Below are 17,235 nucleotides of genomic sequence, written 5' to 3' on the forward strand. Positions count from 1 at the left end.
AATATGTAATTCTAAGACATTCTTACAATTTTCCAAATAACTTGAAATCACTACTCGATAAAAAATTTGTTCCGGACAATTTATTAGGTTACAAGAATGTCGCTAATAACCTTTGGGTTACTATCCTGATGTGCAAGCCCAAAATAATTATTAAGAGCACAATAATCAGCATTTTAAAAGTTCAAGGATACAGTGAATGAGAGCAGGTTAAAAGAAGTACCTCGTGTGTTTAGCATGTGTTTGCAACAAAGTTTAAAACATTTAGAATGTTAATAAAAATCTGATAGGTATATCCCATAATTGGTTGAAAGACAATATGACCATATTTTAATGATAATATACTGTAGAACCTCGATTATCCGTCAGGGCACTGGACCAATGGTATGACTGATAATCGAAAAGACGATTAACAGAAAATTAAAAAAAAAAGAATGTGTGTGTACTTTGTACGCACGTAATAAGTTATACTTCTATTATATGATTTCAACGAAATTAATATACTTTAAACAGTTTATTTATATTTTATTTAAATATTAGACTAATTTTAATACTTACTACTTCTCAAAATTTTTTATTAAAACAGTGCCAAAAATTAAAATAATAAAAGAATAAACATACACAAACAAACACATTGAAAAATGCCACAAATGATTTCTGAACAATGTAGGAAAAAATTTTAACTAAATACGTATTTTAATATACATATACAATCATAAACTGTATAAAAAAATAAAAGTTTCCATTGGGGTTCGAACCTGCTTATCAGCGAAGTTAGTATTGAAATTCATTCACCTTAAACTTTTACCCACAGAGACCATGTGTCATCATGTGTGAAGATCAACTAACTAAACGGATTAAACTTTTGACGGTTCTGAATTTAACCAAATTATTTTGATTTTGAATTGAAATTATTTAGAATTAAAAGAAATATTAAAATACAACAAAACAGAGTAAGAAAACAATATATTAGGTGAATATTGATAGAAATTTTGATGGTAATCAAATTATGTAAAGCAAAGCATTACATACTCTTTTGGTAGGTTCTTTCTAAATTTTCCAAATAGGTAGGTACGAATGAAATTTTTTATTAGGATAGTGAAACATTTACAGTTATTACGTACCTGCCGCTTTTAAAAACTATTTAAAAAGTCACTACAATATTATAAACTTGCTTTTTTCTCTGCCATCACAACAATAAAAACTAATATACACAACATTAATTTGTTTATCCAAAATCTCCATATTGAACAATTATTGACAGATGATTTTAACACCCAATCAGATCCCGTATAACGTTTATACCATACTGTCGGTGTGCGCATGCGCTCAGTAAAATAAAAATATACCCTCATGCCTAAAGAAATATAACTTCAAATATTAAAAATTCATAGTACAACACAGAATCATTTGTATGGTTCGTTTGACAATATAAGAGGGATTTGTGTTCATACAATCAAATCAATTTAAAATATTCTGAAATCTTTGTTTTACTGTTGCTTCACATTTTGCGACGGCTGAATGTCTTAATTGGCATCAGATCATGCAATCTACTTTATTGGCTTCTTCTTGTTGAGAATACCACTCGATAAATTATTGCATATGCGATGCAGCTTCTCTAGATTATTTACGCAAATCTTTGTCAGTTACAATAATTAATAGGTTCATCAACATAGCTACAGTCAAATTCCAAGTCTGTGTCAGCTTCTGAATCTGTTTGGTCCACCTTTGTTGCCATTTCAATGATTTCTTTATCTGTCAGCAATGGATAGCCGTTTGTGTCCTCATCACAAATCAAATTAACTTCTTTTTATTTTTTTTACATTAAAATTTTTGCTTAAGTAATCAATACAACTTCTGTATGTACCCTTTGGGTTGACGGTTATCAGAGGTGACAGTTAATGGAGAGACGGATAATCGAGGTTCCACTGTATAACCAATTTGTATAATCCAACTAATAAGTGAATTAGGAACTTGGTCAAAACAACACCATGTCGAACTAGTGTAGTTTACCTCTGAAGTCCAGAGTTGTTACTAACGGATTATGATTACAAAATAATAAATCTAAGAAAAACATCAGAAGAATTATAAGATATGAGAGAAAGTTAAAATTTTAATTTAACCTGTTAACTTATTTACAGTCGGAAAAATTAAAGAATACCCATGAACGATCACATCAATCACTTATTTTGTATTTGCTATCTTTTTCTATAACAAACGTTTGTTATTTATAGAAAAAGACAGCAAATACAAAATAAGTGATTGATGTGATTGTTCATGGGTATAGGGCTTTTCATTCACAGTCAATTGTTTCAAGCTTCTGTCATGTGTAACATAATATTAATATATCTACATCATACGTTATTGGTATATACCAATGATACAAACCAAAGACGTATGGCGTAGATATATTAATATTATGTGACACATGACAGAAGCTCGAAACAAATGACAGTCGATGAAAAGCCCTATTCTTTCATTTTTCCGAGTTTACTTATTTTGTTTTTTTACAATGATTATTTCTTTTGTTTACTTGTTTAAAGCTACCTTTAGATTAGATAAAAATGGTTTGATACAATCCTTTAAAAATATATTACCAAATTACATAAAAATACATCTTTTATTTAAGGCCATCGGTACATAATTCGCAAATATTTTACGGCTATCCCTACTTTTTCTGTCTTTACACGGCACATTATGTGTAGTAAAATTCACACTGGTATGGATATGTAAACATTACTAGAATGTCATTCTACTTGACAATATCATCATTAACTTTAAAGAGATGGCTTTTGAATGTTCTTGGATAACTTATTTGTATAATTGCAAATTATTAATTCAGTTAATAAATGTGATAATTTTTTCACTAACTATGTATCCAGTGATGGTAATAATTTATATGTACAACAAAAACTAATACTCAATCGAGAAAAGAGGAAAAGTGTTAGGGCCATTCCATTTCAAATCACTCAATTTTGGAGCAAAAAAAATTTTGGACCTCCGATTTGTCTGAAAATTGGTATATAGCTTCTACGGGACATAAAAATAAGATATTTAAGGTCAAAAAATTTTCTTCTTCTTTTTTTCTCAAAATGTTATTTTATGCGATTTTACAGTGATTTGGTGTTTATTTATACAAATTTGCATTTTCGATCGTAAAGTATCAATGGAAAACATAATATTTTAAAAGAAGGGACTCAAAAATGTCATTATATGGCATTATAACAAGTTACTTTGATTCAAAACAAGCTTTTGATCAAATTTTATAGTGTAGAAAACGTTAAAATACCGTTTTTTACATTTTCCTCCATTCCCAAAATACATCATAATCGATTTGGCTGAAAATTTGCCCACATATAGACAAAACATAGGACTTTAAGTGGTGAGAAGGATTTGAATTATATTACAATACCAAAAAAGTTACATGCAATATTATAGTCAAAAATATAGGCGTCTACTGTAAGTACAATTAACTCGAAAATATCGACCTCACGACAAAAATTGTTAAAAAGAAATTGTAATAATTGTAAATACGATTTATTTGGAACAATTTCAGTTCCTACCATTTTTGTCGAAAATTTAAAAATGGCGGAGATATTGAGCAAAACAGATTCTCCTTTAAAATCAAGATGGCTGCTAACGTAACGGAGGAATTCATTCGTGATTTTAAATTTAGGCTACTATTGACTCCCCTAAAGATCAGAAAAATAAAATTTTGGGCAGCTCGGCATTCAAGGTCAAATGCTATCCCGACTGGACTAATATATACTTTTGAGTCTGATATTACTGCATGTAACTTTTTTGGTATTGTAATATAATTCAAATCCTTCTAACCACTTAAAGTCCTATCTTTTGGCTATCTGTGGGCAAATTTTCAGCCAAATCGATGATAATGTATTTTGGGAATGGAGGAAAATGCAAAAAACGGTATTTTAACGTTTTTTACACTATAAAATTTGATCAAAAACTTGTTTTGATTCAAAATAACTTGTTATAATGCCATATAATGACATTTTTGAGTCCTTTCTATTAAAAATATTATGTTTTTCATCGATACTTTACGACAGAAAATGCAAATTTGTTTAAATAAACACCAAATCACTGTAAAATCGCATAAAATAACATTTTGAGAAAAAAAGAAGAAGATTTTTTGACCTTAAATATCTTATTTTTACGTCCCGCAGAAGCTATATACCAATTTTCAGACAAATCGGAGATCCAAAATTTTTTGCCTGAGTGATTTGACATGGAATGTACCGTTAAAGTGATTTTTTAATAATATATTGTTACTATGGAACGCTTACAATTATTTTGAACATCTTTAACAACAAAATACTTGGATCACAGAATATAATCCTGATGTATTCTCTGCTTGGATCTTCCATAAATAACAAACAATAAATAACTTTTTATTAAGTTCATGTCTTAAATCAATTATTTATCAAATACATTATAAATATTATATAACCAACAACTCAAAATATTCCCGGTACCATGTCAAATATTTAAAATATTTAAAACTGTCACTAGAGAGTTATTGCCAACGTCTTTTAAGTCGACCTGTAATAAAAGATCCTTTATTTTGACATATAAGCATGCGCAGTATTGCGTCTTTTAATAAAATACAGGCCGCCTGTATTTAAGGAAAATTAGAGGACACCTTTATTTTAATAAAAGTTCCTTTATTTTGACATAACGTGTCAAAAATGTGAAGAAAGGTCTAACTTCACTTGTATTTTGAATTTATCTTGTCGCTTCTTTGGATTGATAATTTATGTATTGTGAGATTGATATTTGATTAAACTTTCATCATTAAAGTTGTATGTTGGGTTTTATTTATTAAAAACAACTCTAAGTAATATTCTGAGATATAGATTATTTATGTTTTGACCCAAACGAATATAGAAAAGAACATTTTATTGAAGCTTGAGTTATTACAAGAAGTTGTAAAAAGGAATATTATGTAAATAATTTTAAATTGTTACTAATTACAATGATCAGACTTAAAATATCAGTAACTCATTTATTAAACTCAATATATTTTACATTTTTCTATAGAAATAAATATTTATTGAAGATATAAGAGATTGAAGATATAAGATCAATAAATTTTAATGAAAGTTGGGATTTGTTAAAATTCTAGATTCAAAATAGAGTTCTATTCAACAGATATATAACAACAGGTTAACAAAATAAAACAAAGGTTCAAGTATTTATTTTTGAAAATTTAATCTTTTATAGATTAGAATCTATAAAGTTTTTAATCAAAAGTATTAATACACTTTCATTTTCATGCCATCTTCTTCTTTTGGTTCTTATCCGTTTCGAATGTTGGAAATCATATAGCAATCGTAACCTTGCTAGCTGCGATTCGAAACAGTTTCATTGATATTCTCCCTCTACCAGGTCTTCGCTTACCTTTGACTGTACCTTGCAATATGTACTGCAGCAGGGAGTAACGGTGCTGATTTATCATATGTGTCCCAGATACTGCAGTTTTATGCGTTTAACAGTAAACACAATCTCCAATTCCTTCTTCATTCCTCCTTGTTCGTGATCCATTTCATGCCATCAGTATTTGTTTATTTAAACATTGCCAAAAAAATTAATAAAAACCAGCATAAAGCCTAATTCTTCTATTATCTTTTTGTATATCGGGAAGTTTATCTGACAGATTAGAGGTCTTTTCATTTTCAGATAACTAATTATTGGGAAGTTTATATAACAGTATCCTTAGTATCTGTCTTTTCAGCTCCGGATAACTAGTTAACGGGAAGTTTTTCTCTGTCAGATATCTATTAGTATCTAATCTGTCAGATAAACTTCCTGATAACTAGTTATCCAGAGGTGAAAAGAAAGAAAGAGAGGGCCATAATGGATAAAAGATCAAACGCCAATAGCATGTATGTATATATTTATAAATTTATTATTTAAAACCTGCTAATGATCATAAAATACTTAAAATCAGTCACCAATATAATATTTATATTTATTTATAAATTTATTAACAAACTGCAGTCCAATAAAAATAAAATTAGTTTAAGCGCTAGCTTTAAATGTCGAACAATAATTTTAAACAAACACACACACAATTTAGTGGCATTAGATTAGCTTCTGGTTGAAAATGTACTGCCACAGCTTCTATATCAATATCAACAGCACACTCATTTGCCAGTATTTCAACGTTTTCTCTATTATGTACTACTGCAATATGTAAAACTGAACAAACTGATATTATTCTTTGAATAAAAGGTAACTTGCATCTCATTACATATGGTAAAATGGGAAATCTCTTCACAATACCAAATGTTCTTTCAATAACAATTCTTGAAGGGATTTGTGATGGATTATAAAAACACAACTTCTGTCTGAAAATTCTGAAATGGTGTCATTCGGTAGTTGTAGTTGAGGAATGGATATCCACTATTCCCTAATAATATATTCTCCAGAAATTCCCCATTACATATACCCATAATGCAAAAGTATTTAAAAACTCCTAAAATAGTATTTCCAATTTATTGCACTTCCATTTTATTGAACGATGAGTATTATGGGATATATTATGTTGTTCTCTAAACATCTTTAAATGACAAAATAATTAAATTTAACGTTTTACTCTTCAATTATCTTATTTTAATTTATATCGACAAATGGAATTTTATAGGTTATTTTTATATTTACAAAAATATTTCATGTCATTTGTCAAAATAAAAGATTCTTTAACTGCGTTTGCAATACCACTCTTTTAGACCCGTCCTGTATTTGTCCTTTATTAAAGTATCCTGTAATAAAGGATCCTTTATTTGCCGGTGGCAATAACTCTCTACTCTCTTGTCATCATATTCTATTTGACTCAGTGCGTTGTATGACAAAGATAGCGAATGTTCGATTTGGAAAATATCACCACAGACCACATCCATTTTTTTCGAATCCTCAAGAAACTACTTAATAAATGTTTTTAAAAAATTTAAATGCAGAATGAAGGACTAAATTATTATCGAGGGCCGAAAGTCCCTTAGAATAAATAAAAAAGTTTCTTTTGAAGGAGATATTTGAAATTAAAAATCACACTACATTTTCTCTTAGTTTTTCACCCCTGTAACTTATTAAAATAAACATTATAGAAATTTTCAGGGACTTTCGGCCTTCAGCAATAACGTAATCTTTCATTCTGCATTTAAATTTTTCAAAAATATTTATTAGTTTTCTCAGGATTCGAAAAAAATGAATCCCCATTTGAATAGCATTGCAGCCGAAAATACGTACCTATCCCCTTAACATTCTGATAGATTCAAAATCAAACATTATTAAGTGAAACTTAGAAAATATATGAATTGTGTAATAATAAAGGGGACAAATTTAATTACTCGATTATACATCTCTGATTTTGAAACTTTCATATTTCATCTCATCACAATATTATGTTAATCTTTAAATACGGTACTGCACACTATTGATTGTTGTGAAACAGCATCAGAGTGACGTTTTATCTGAATCTGATAGTGTTTTTTTTTGGTAATATGTAAAATATAGTGCAATAGTAATATCAATAATAGCAAAAATATGATCACAAAGTATTAAATAAATAAAGATCAAAGTGCATTAGTTATCCACGCGTATTTACCATCTTTCAGTTACATAAAACTGGTTTTGTAAGTTTGTAACTATTTTCAATACTACAGAAAATAGATCGCTTCCTTGATTTTAATTTTAAATTATTCAATCCAAAATCAGAAAACGTGATTATTAGCATTTGTGACCTCATTATCATACAAACAGTCGAACAAGGGAAGGTAGTTCAAAGTCAAAAACAGCTTTATTAGAAATAAGTTACTGAAGAGAACAGTTTTCGCGCCAAACAGTGAACTCATGTAATATTAAAAGTTAAGTTATTCAAAATGTTTTGGTCCAACAACACTTCAAAACTCTTACCTACAGCCAGCGGTAAGTCTCTTCAAAAGTAATGGTAACTTCTTAAAATAATGCACTTTTCTAACCATGAATTGAATTGAAATTTCACTTTTTCTTGTTCCACTTTATTAAAAAATACACTACCACAATGAAGTTAGCAACACAAACATGACAGCTGCTCTTCTCTCTCTCAACAGAAGGGTTAACTTTTGACAGTGACAGTAGCCTCTACCAAAAAGGCTTACTGGCTAATTTTTATTTGTAATTGAATGTACACACAACCAAATTTATATGGAATCATCTGATATTTATTTCCAGTGATATGGATATTTCTTATTATTTCAAGGGATTTAAAAAAAGCCTACATATTATGAAGTCAAACAATATTTTTATTTTAAAGCAATTTAATCATCAATACATAAAAATTAAATAAAAAAAAATAAAGTCTTGAAAAAACAAATTGAAACAATTTGTTTAAAATTGAATTTCAAGTGAAAACGAATAATGTTTAAATTGTTTTTTAAATTACTTATGTTTTTTAATAGTCAAAATAAATTTGCCTTAAAATCAAATTGTCAACATTTTTTCTGGTAGGTTGTTCCATTCTCCAAGAGCAGATTGTACTATAGTTGATTTTTTAACCAAGAGAAGTAAACTAAAAAGACAGATTCACACCCAAGAAAGTTACTAGAGAAGTCACCAAATTATCTTCTTTTTTTGTTGATCATATCGGCTTTCGATGATAATCCATATATATTATATTGTACTAACACATCGCTAAAGAGTTCTAAAAACAATTGTTTTATATTATTATAAAAGTAGACTAAAAATCTAAAAATTAAAGGAATAATGCAGAAAACACAAAAAAATCGCCGACCTATAAAATGACAGAAGTGCCAAAATTTCATAAATGTCATTAGTGTCAAAATTTAATAACAGTGGAGTAAACTTGCCTGCGGTTGGACCAATTAGAAACAAGCATTACGGCGCGGTAAATTTGAATCACTCCTCTTGGTTAAAAAACAAACAATAGCAGTGCAGTTTTTTGTGGATTATACCGGTGAGCTCTGATTTAGCTTTTAACCATATTCCACAAACGTTTTTGTTAAGTTAAGTTCGGGTCAGCAAGCAGGCCACTACAGAACAGTGATATCTTCTGCTTCAAGGAAGTCTGTAGTCACTCTCCAGAGTCTCCAGGCATGTGGAGGTACAATATCATGCACGAAAATAATAATTTTCCCATTGCACCTCTCCAGAGTCTAACTACAGGTTCTAGAACCAAATCAACAAATCTGCGAGCTGTAAAAGTGCTTGAATGAAAATTAAAGGAGGTTTTTTCCCAATCACAATGCCTCCTCAGAACATGACACTTCCTCCTTTATATCCGTGAACAGATCTGACAGTTTTCGTTCTTGCTTGTCTTCATGAATTCGTCGGTCATCTGATTTTAGACAAATCCGGGTTTCGTCTGAAAATATCACATTTTGTCAATTCTCAATGTTCCACTTTTGCCGTGGATGACACCAATTTATGCGATCAATCTTGTGCTGTCTGGATAACTCGAGCACCCGTAACTGTCTCCTGCTGTATACTCCTCGGGCACGAACATTTTCTCTTATGTTTCAACTGAAACACTTAACTTGTAGCTTCCAAAAGCTGCAGGTGAGATTTGTCTACGTGTTTCAGGTCTATCAGTTCCTTCACTCCGTCTTTATATAGTACTATATAATTACCTTTTTTAGACCATAAGAATCATTCCATTTTTTTTGAATAAGTTTCATTGATTCACCTTACAAGGTCATGTGATTCGTCTCTTATTATATTGTAATTGTCTTAGCTTAGATATGCTTGTTGTGCCTTAGTTATTATATATTTCGAATAAGCTTTTTTCTTTTGTTTATATTTTCCTTCACTTTTGTGTAGAACTATGGACTGTTTTCGCCCTCGGATCAGTTTATATCTTTTTATAGATTCTTTCTCCAAGAACTAACTTAGCGAAGTCCAAAATATTTGCTTTAATTTTTGCTCAGCTTTCTTTAACTTTATTGAGTGAAAATCAATTTCCTTAAGGAAACAAATAACAATATTCTATTGTATTCGTACATTGTTAAGATAATAAGGCTAATAGCCTTTGCATGTACAGTCGAACCCGCTTATTGGATTGGCCTTCGCCTTCCTGCTAATCAAAACTATTCCTACAACCGCGATATTCTACAGTTGAGTCCGCGAGTCTTTACCCGTGCGTCATCACTTAAAGCATACGAAATAAGTCGGAAATCTATTTCACGCAACAACAACTGACAGAAAGTGGCTACTGTTCCGATTACGGGTTTTATTATAAAATTTGACGTTATCAAATATATAGAATGTCAAATTTAAGTTTTGCTTCAAAATTTTTGCGCAGAATTACAGCTACATTTGAAGTAGCTTAATAAATTCTTTTATTATTATTGATTAATAAATAAATAAACAATTTATAAAAAAATCCAATAACATATTTTATTTTTATTATTTTATTCACTTTGACGGAAATCTAAACACAGTCATTTCTTTACTGTGTGAATGACGTTAGCTTTGTATGTTTTAAATATTAATTGCCTAAATATAATTATTTACCTTAAAATTTCAATGCCCAATATAAAATTAGTTGTGAAAACAACTGTTTGTCTAATATAAAGAAACTTCAAAACGCAAAAATTCGACAAAAACCGCAAAAAGTTCAACTGACTGACAGCCACAAAATTAAACAAATCAGAAACGTCAAACAAATTGTGCTTAAAATATGAAAACATACCGAATCGTCTTTTTTTGTACCTATCTCTTTTCAATGCACTGGTCTAGATGGTTCATAAAAATAACATGTGTTGTTACTTAATAACAAACGGCAGCTGGTTTGTCATGAGTTTCATGCATGGAAGAGAATGATGCTAGATAAAAAGTATGTGTTTTATCTCGCCAGGTATAGGGCTTTTCATCGATTGTCATTTGTTTCGAGCTTCTGTCATATGTTGTATAATCTGTGTATAATATTAATATACACGGATTATACAACATATGACAGAAGCTCGAAACAAATGACTGTGAATGAAAAGCCCTATTAATGACGCACGGGTAAAGACTCGCGGACTCAACTTGTAATAACCGATCATTGGTCGCTAGTAGAAACGTTTCGGGACCTCAAATTTTTATTCCTTAAACCGGGATATTCCTTTAAGAGGTATTCTAATAAGCGGGTTTGACTGTATTCAGTAAATTGGTAATGCAAATACCGAGTTTATAAACTAACCTTGGAATAGTATTTCTCTTAGTAATCTCCAGTAATATGATGCATATCATTATACAGACTGATACACATATTTTATGTTTATGCACAAACGTTATTTTCTTTTATGGATACAATGGATGGATACGATGGGTGCAACAGTGTAATAAAACGTATCTATTTTCCAAAAATTATTGTTACTTGACGTATTACAAATTTTTAATGTTCATAGTCAAACATTAATATTTCAGGGCCTTATACTCCAGGATGCTCAGATGTTATGGTTGGATATGGGAAAAATGGACTATTTTTACGATTATACTACCCAACTAGTAGTCCAAAAATCGCAGAAGTAAGTATATCTACGCTGAATTTACTATTAAAAATATTGTTTTTAAAAATTAGAAACATTGTCGCTCACTATTAGTTAGCCATAGAATGGACACAAAATCGATCTCGATGTCAGAAAGAATAGATACCTGCCCATGTTTAGAATTTTATGCCAACTAGGATAGATGGCGCTCGTGTAGTTTTATCCATTCTGCACCGAGAAATAGTTCAATTTTTGATTTTTATTATTTTTCTGGCTTCTTTAAATCACCCCAGATTTTATTAAATCGATTGGATATTTGATAATTCTTCTTCTAATTCTTCTTCGCGCGACTAGGATTACTCCTGTTTGTCTGCCTCTTATTCTGTTTCAGTTGTTGTTGACTGTACATTGTCTTTCCACCTTTTCGGCGGCCTTCCAACGGGTCTTCTGCTATACGGCTTGTTGTTTTTACAGATGTTCGCTAATCTATCTGGTTCCATTCGATTTACATGTTCGTTCCAGTTTTTCTTTCTTGTTTTTATCCACCTCTTAATATTTTGAATTTTGCAACGTTCTCGTATACTTCTGTTGCTTTGTCTGTCTCTTAATGATATGCCCGCTATTGATCTTAATACTTTCATTTCGATATTGTTGATTTGTTGTTTCGTCTTTCTTGTATCGGTCCTTGTCTCCGCTGCATATGTTAGAATAGGTCTTACTGTTGTCTTCTATACTTTTATTTTGCTTTCCATGGTCAGATATTTGTTTCTCCATATGGTTTCTCGGAGGCAACCACTTACTCTTGCCGCTTTTGTCGCTTGTGTTGTGGTCTCTGTTCTTATATTCCTGTCACTAGTGATCTCTACTCCTAGGTAATTGAATTTCATTACTTGTTCTACAATTTTGCCGTCTATTTCTAACTTGCATGTACGCGGCTCTTTACTTATCACTATACATTTAGTTTTTTCTACCGATATTCTGATATTAAATTTATTTGCTGTGATATTGAAAGTGTGGAGCTGCCTTTGTAGGTCATCCTCGTTATCAGCAATTAGTACTGCATCATCGGCATAGCATAGTATCGTGATTTTATGCGCTCCCATGTGGTATCCATGTCGTTTTCTGACTTCGTGAATTATTTGATTCATCATCATATTGAATAACAATGGGCTGAGCGAGTCTCCTTGGCGGATTCCTCCCTTTAGTTCTATGCGTTCTGTTTCTCCTGTTGACATTATAACTCTGGTCTTGTTGTTCTTGTTAATTTCCTTAATTAGCCTTATTATCTGGTGGTCTATTTGTTCAGCTTGTAATAAATTTAAGATATCATTTCGCCTCACCCTGTCAAAAGCACTTTTTAAATCTACAAAGCACATGTATGCTGGTTTTCCATATTCAATAGACTTTTCTACTATTTGCCTGATAATAAAAATTGCATCTATTGTGCTGCGGTTCTTCCGGAAGCCTTGCTGTTCATCTGCCATATTCGCTTTTTCTTCGATTTTATCTTTTATGACTGCCGTCAACAATTTTAATGTGCTGTTCATCAGACTAATGCCTCTATAAGTTTCAGGATTTTTCGAGTCTCCCTTTTTGAGTATCGGTAGCAGGAGACTTTCCTTCCATTCCGCTGGTACTACTCCGATATTTATTATATCGACAAATAATTTTAGGAGCCATTTGAGTAGTGTTCTTCCTCCATATTTTAGCAGTTCATTATTTATCTTATCAGGACCAGGTGCTTTTCTATTTTTTAATTTTTTTATTCGTTCTTGTAGCTCTTCTTCTGATATTAGTACTCTATCGTGGGTTTCATGAATGTTTATTTCTCTGTTCTCTTCTTCTCCTTCTCCATATAATTTCGCGAAATGCTCAGTCCATTGTGTCTCCGTAATGTTATCTATCCGTATAAATTCATTCATTTCTGTTTTTTTGTCTCCTTATCATCTTCCACACCTTTTTCTGGGATCCATAGAGGTCGTATTCCATATCTTTGGTAAATTTCTCCCAGTGTTCCTTTTGATGTTATCTATTTCTTGGTTTACTCTATTCCTGATTGTCACGTAGTCGTCTCGTGCCTCCGGTGTCTTCACTCTTTTGTATGTTAGGAAAGATTGTTTCTTTTGATTTGCTAGTGCTTTCACCCTTTCGTCGTACCATGGAGTTTTGTATTCACGTTTATTTTTGTTGACTTTTCTTTTACCTAAAGCTTCTTCTGCTGCTTGTAGGATACTTTTTCTAATAATTTTCCAGGTTTCTTCTATATCCTTTTTAGTCTCTAGGTTATGGCTGTTTAGCTTTTCTGATAGTCTGTTTCTGTACAAGTTTTGTGTCCCTTGGTCTTCTAAGCTTTCTATGTTTAACTTTTCTTCGACTTTTGTATTTCGTTTGCGTTGTGTGTTGATTTCTATATTTATTTTCCCTAGTACCAGGCCATGTTCGGATCCTACATTGGCGGACGATAGAGTGCGCACATCTATTATATCCCTGGGGTGTATTTGTCTGTTTGTTATAATGTAGTCAATCATAGAGTTACGTTCTCTTGTATCTGACCAGGTGATCTTATGCTGTATTGGATGGTCAAAGTATGTGTTGTTAATTCGGAGGTTATTCAATAAACAAAGTTCTAGGAGTCTTTCTCCGTTGTCGTTGAGCGTTTCTTCACTAAATCTTTATGTAGCTCCAGCCACAGGTATATTGCCGACTCTGGCGTTTAAGTCGCCGAGAATTATTGTTTTACTACCGGCTATTGTGGTGTCCAGTAGATCTTGGAGCTGTCCATAAAAAGCATCTTTTTCTTCCTTGTTTTTGTTGTTATCTGGGGCATATACGGGGATAATATTAAGTGTCGTGTGGTGAAGTTTAAGGCAAACCAGCATCATGTGTTCGTTGATGTATCTTATTTCTTGAATGCTGCTGCTATATTTATTGTGCATTAAGAGGCATACTCCTGCCTGTGCTCGATATTTGTAATAGCCTTTGTAATAGCCTGTGCTATTTGATAATTTTAGTTTGATATTAAGCAGTTGTCTCTCCATGGCTCTTTCAGTTTTTACTAGTTTTTCCATGATTTAGGACTGCAGGTTTAACCTCAATATTTAAGATAGGACAGGAGTCAATACAGTTTGTGTATATTAATATGCTTGATTGGATAGCTTAGGTTTAGGAAATAAAGCATGTCCCTGTTTTATTCCTCGGTTTATTTTCATAGACGTTAAATAAACGTTTTTATTTATATATCTCACTCTTCTTCTTTTTGATGTGCCTATCCGTGATGAATCTTGACGATCATCATGGCAATGTTTATCTTATCAGCAGCAACACGGAAAAGCTACACAGATGTGTTAAGTGTTAAAGCAGGTTCTGAGGTTCATTAACCAGGAGGTTCTTCTTCTTCCTGGACCTCGCTTTACAAACATTTTCCTTGCAGGATGGCTTGGGTTACGAAAGGTATCCGCATATCAGCCAAGAATATGCGTTCACTTCTATACATCAAGAAATTTACTACCAATGTTTCTGTCACTGAATATATCACGAAGTACAGGACAACTTATCTAAAAATTGTCAAATCAGCTAAAAAAGCCTATTATCAAAATCGTATGGGAAGCTCTAAAAGTGTTGCAAAAGAAACCTGGTCTATAATAAACGATCTTCGAAATAAAACTCACACAGCTCAATCATTTTCCCTTCCAAATCCTGAGAGTCTAAACGATTACTTCGTTAATGTCAGTAAAAATATAACATCAACTATTTTGCCGCAAAAAGATCCCATTTCCTATCTCCCTAATTCAAGAAAGGTCTCGAATTCATTCTTTTTAAAACCAGTCGATAACTCTGAACTGACCCAAACAATCAATAGTATCAAAAGCAAATCATCCTGTAGTACTGATGGACTATCTATAAAAATTTTCTCTAATCTCACAGAAAATGTGTTGGAAATCCTCGTCTCACTAATTAATGATTCCTTCGAAAAAGGTCAATTTCCAGAGTGCCTAAAGACAGCCATTATTATTCCTCTTCATAAGGGTGGCGAAAAATCTAATGCCTGCAACTATAGACCTATTGCCTTACTACCGGTACTCTCCAAAATGATTGAGAGACTCATTAAAACTCGACTTATGTCTTTTATCGTTGATAACAACATTTTATCTCAAAATCAATTCGGCTTTTTAACTAATAAATGTACCACTGATGCCATGTTTTCTGTACTACATGAGGTTTATCAAGCACTAAACAATAATTTTTATACTGCCACTGTTTTCTGTGACTATGCCAAAGCTTTTGATTGTGTAAATCACGACATCTTGATTAAAAAACTAAATTTCTATGGAATTAGAGGTATTTCTTTGAATTGGTTCCAATCCTACTTGAATAATAGGAAACAACTAGTTAGAGCAAATGATACTGACTCTAGTCTCAAAAACATTGTATGTGGAGTACCGCAAGGTTCAGTATTGGGTCCTCTTCTGTTCCTTATCTTTATAAATGACATCACTAATTTAAAAATCGATGGGAAAATTTTTCTTTTTGCTGATGATACCAGTATCACTTGGAGCAACTCAACTATAGCATCTCTTCATGAAACTATAACTTCGGATCTACTGACGATAAAGACCTGGTCTGACTCTAATTTACTCTCTTTTAATGTAGATAAAACAGTAGCATTATCCTATAAAGGAGCTCTTCAACCTTTGCCTCTTAATAACAGTCAGATCAGTACCGTTGATTCTGTAAAATTTCTTGGTATTTTTTTAGACAGCAACCTCAAATGGTCCCTTCATATCGATTCGTTAAGTAAGAAACTCGCCTCAGCTTGCTTTGCAATAAGATCTGTCTCAAGGGAACTCAATTTAGCATCTTCTAAAATAACATATTTTTCATTATTCGAGTCTCACCTTCGGTATGGGTTTCCTTTTTGGGGTTCTAGTACAGCTGCTCAATTTGATGTTATTTTTAAATTGCAAAAAAGGGCAATAAGGTATTTGTTTGGCCTCAGAAGATCTACGCATTGCAGAAGTTACTTCAGGAATCACGGAATTTTAACACTTCCATCTTTATATATTCTAGAAACGGTTTGTTTAATTCGTAAACACCTTCATGCCTTTCCAGCAAGGCCCAATCATCTTTACTCCACCAGAAATTCAATCTTTGATATTTATTTACCGATCCCATGCACTGAGTTAGTAAAGAAATCTATATTATATTTCGCAAAAAAACTTTACAACCATCTGCCTTTACAACTTAAATCTGCAACATCTTTCCCAAAATTCCGTAAACTGACAAAAGCCTATCTATCTGAAAGACCATATTATTCAATAGAAGAATTCCTTAATGAATAACTAAGAAAATTGGGTTTCATACGCAGTAGCTTAAACTGTCAATTCCTAATGTTGTATTTTAGTTGTTGTAAGTATGTTCAACTTTCAATTTGCAATGTATATAAATTTTGCAATTAATTGTTTTTGTCTTTGGTTTTATATCTTATTTACTGTATATTGACGATTTATCTAATTTTATTGAATTGTAGTTGTTATTTGTTATTTCTTGTTGATATTATTTTTCTTTTGACTGTATGTAAGCTTTGTCCATAAAATTGTAAAAATTTTCAGTGACAATAAAGCATATTTCTATTCTATTCTATTCTATTGTAGGGGGACATATCTGGATTCATTTCGCATAATGTGTCCGAACTTTCGAGATTTGAAGGGAATTAGTACCTCTTTGTTCTTCTTCATTCTTCTGAGGGCCTTCT

The 17,235-nt window shown here is 31.6% G+C and overlaps 2 protein-coding genes across 2 annotated transcripts in view; one reads left to right on the plus strand and one right to left on the minus strand.

The window, feature by feature from the left end:
* Positions 1-8,097, minus strand: part of LOC114326361 (thymidine kinase 2, mitochondrial) — a 56,229-nt gene extending 48,132 nt beyond the window's left edge. The window contains exon 1 of the mRNA XM_028274702.2: positions 7,930-8,097. Coding sequence (XP_028130503.1) covers positions 7,930-7,997 — 68 coding nt within the window. The 5' untranslated portion in view covers positions 7,998-8,097. The remainder of the gene's footprint in view (positions 1-7,929) is intronic.
* Positions 7,530-17,235, plus strand: part of LOC114326354 (platelet-activating factor acetylhydrolase) — a 31,350-nt gene continuing 21,644 nt past the window's right edge. The window contains exons 1-2 of the mRNA XM_050646173.1: positions 7,530-7,941; positions 11,422-11,522. Coding sequence (XP_050502130.1) covers positions 7,896-7,941; positions 11,422-11,522 — 147 coding nt within the window. The 5' untranslated portion in view covers positions 7,530-7,895. The remainder of the gene's footprint in view (positions 7,942-11,421; positions 11,523-17,235) is intronic.

Source organism: Diabrotica virgifera, chromosome 3 (genome assembly GCF_917563875.1).
Source record: "Diabrotica virgifera virgifera chromosome 3, PGI_DIABVI_V3a".
Classification (NCBI taxonomy): domain Eukaryota; kingdom Metazoa; phylum Arthropoda; class Insecta; order Coleoptera; family Chrysomelidae; genus Diabrotica; species Diabrotica virgifera.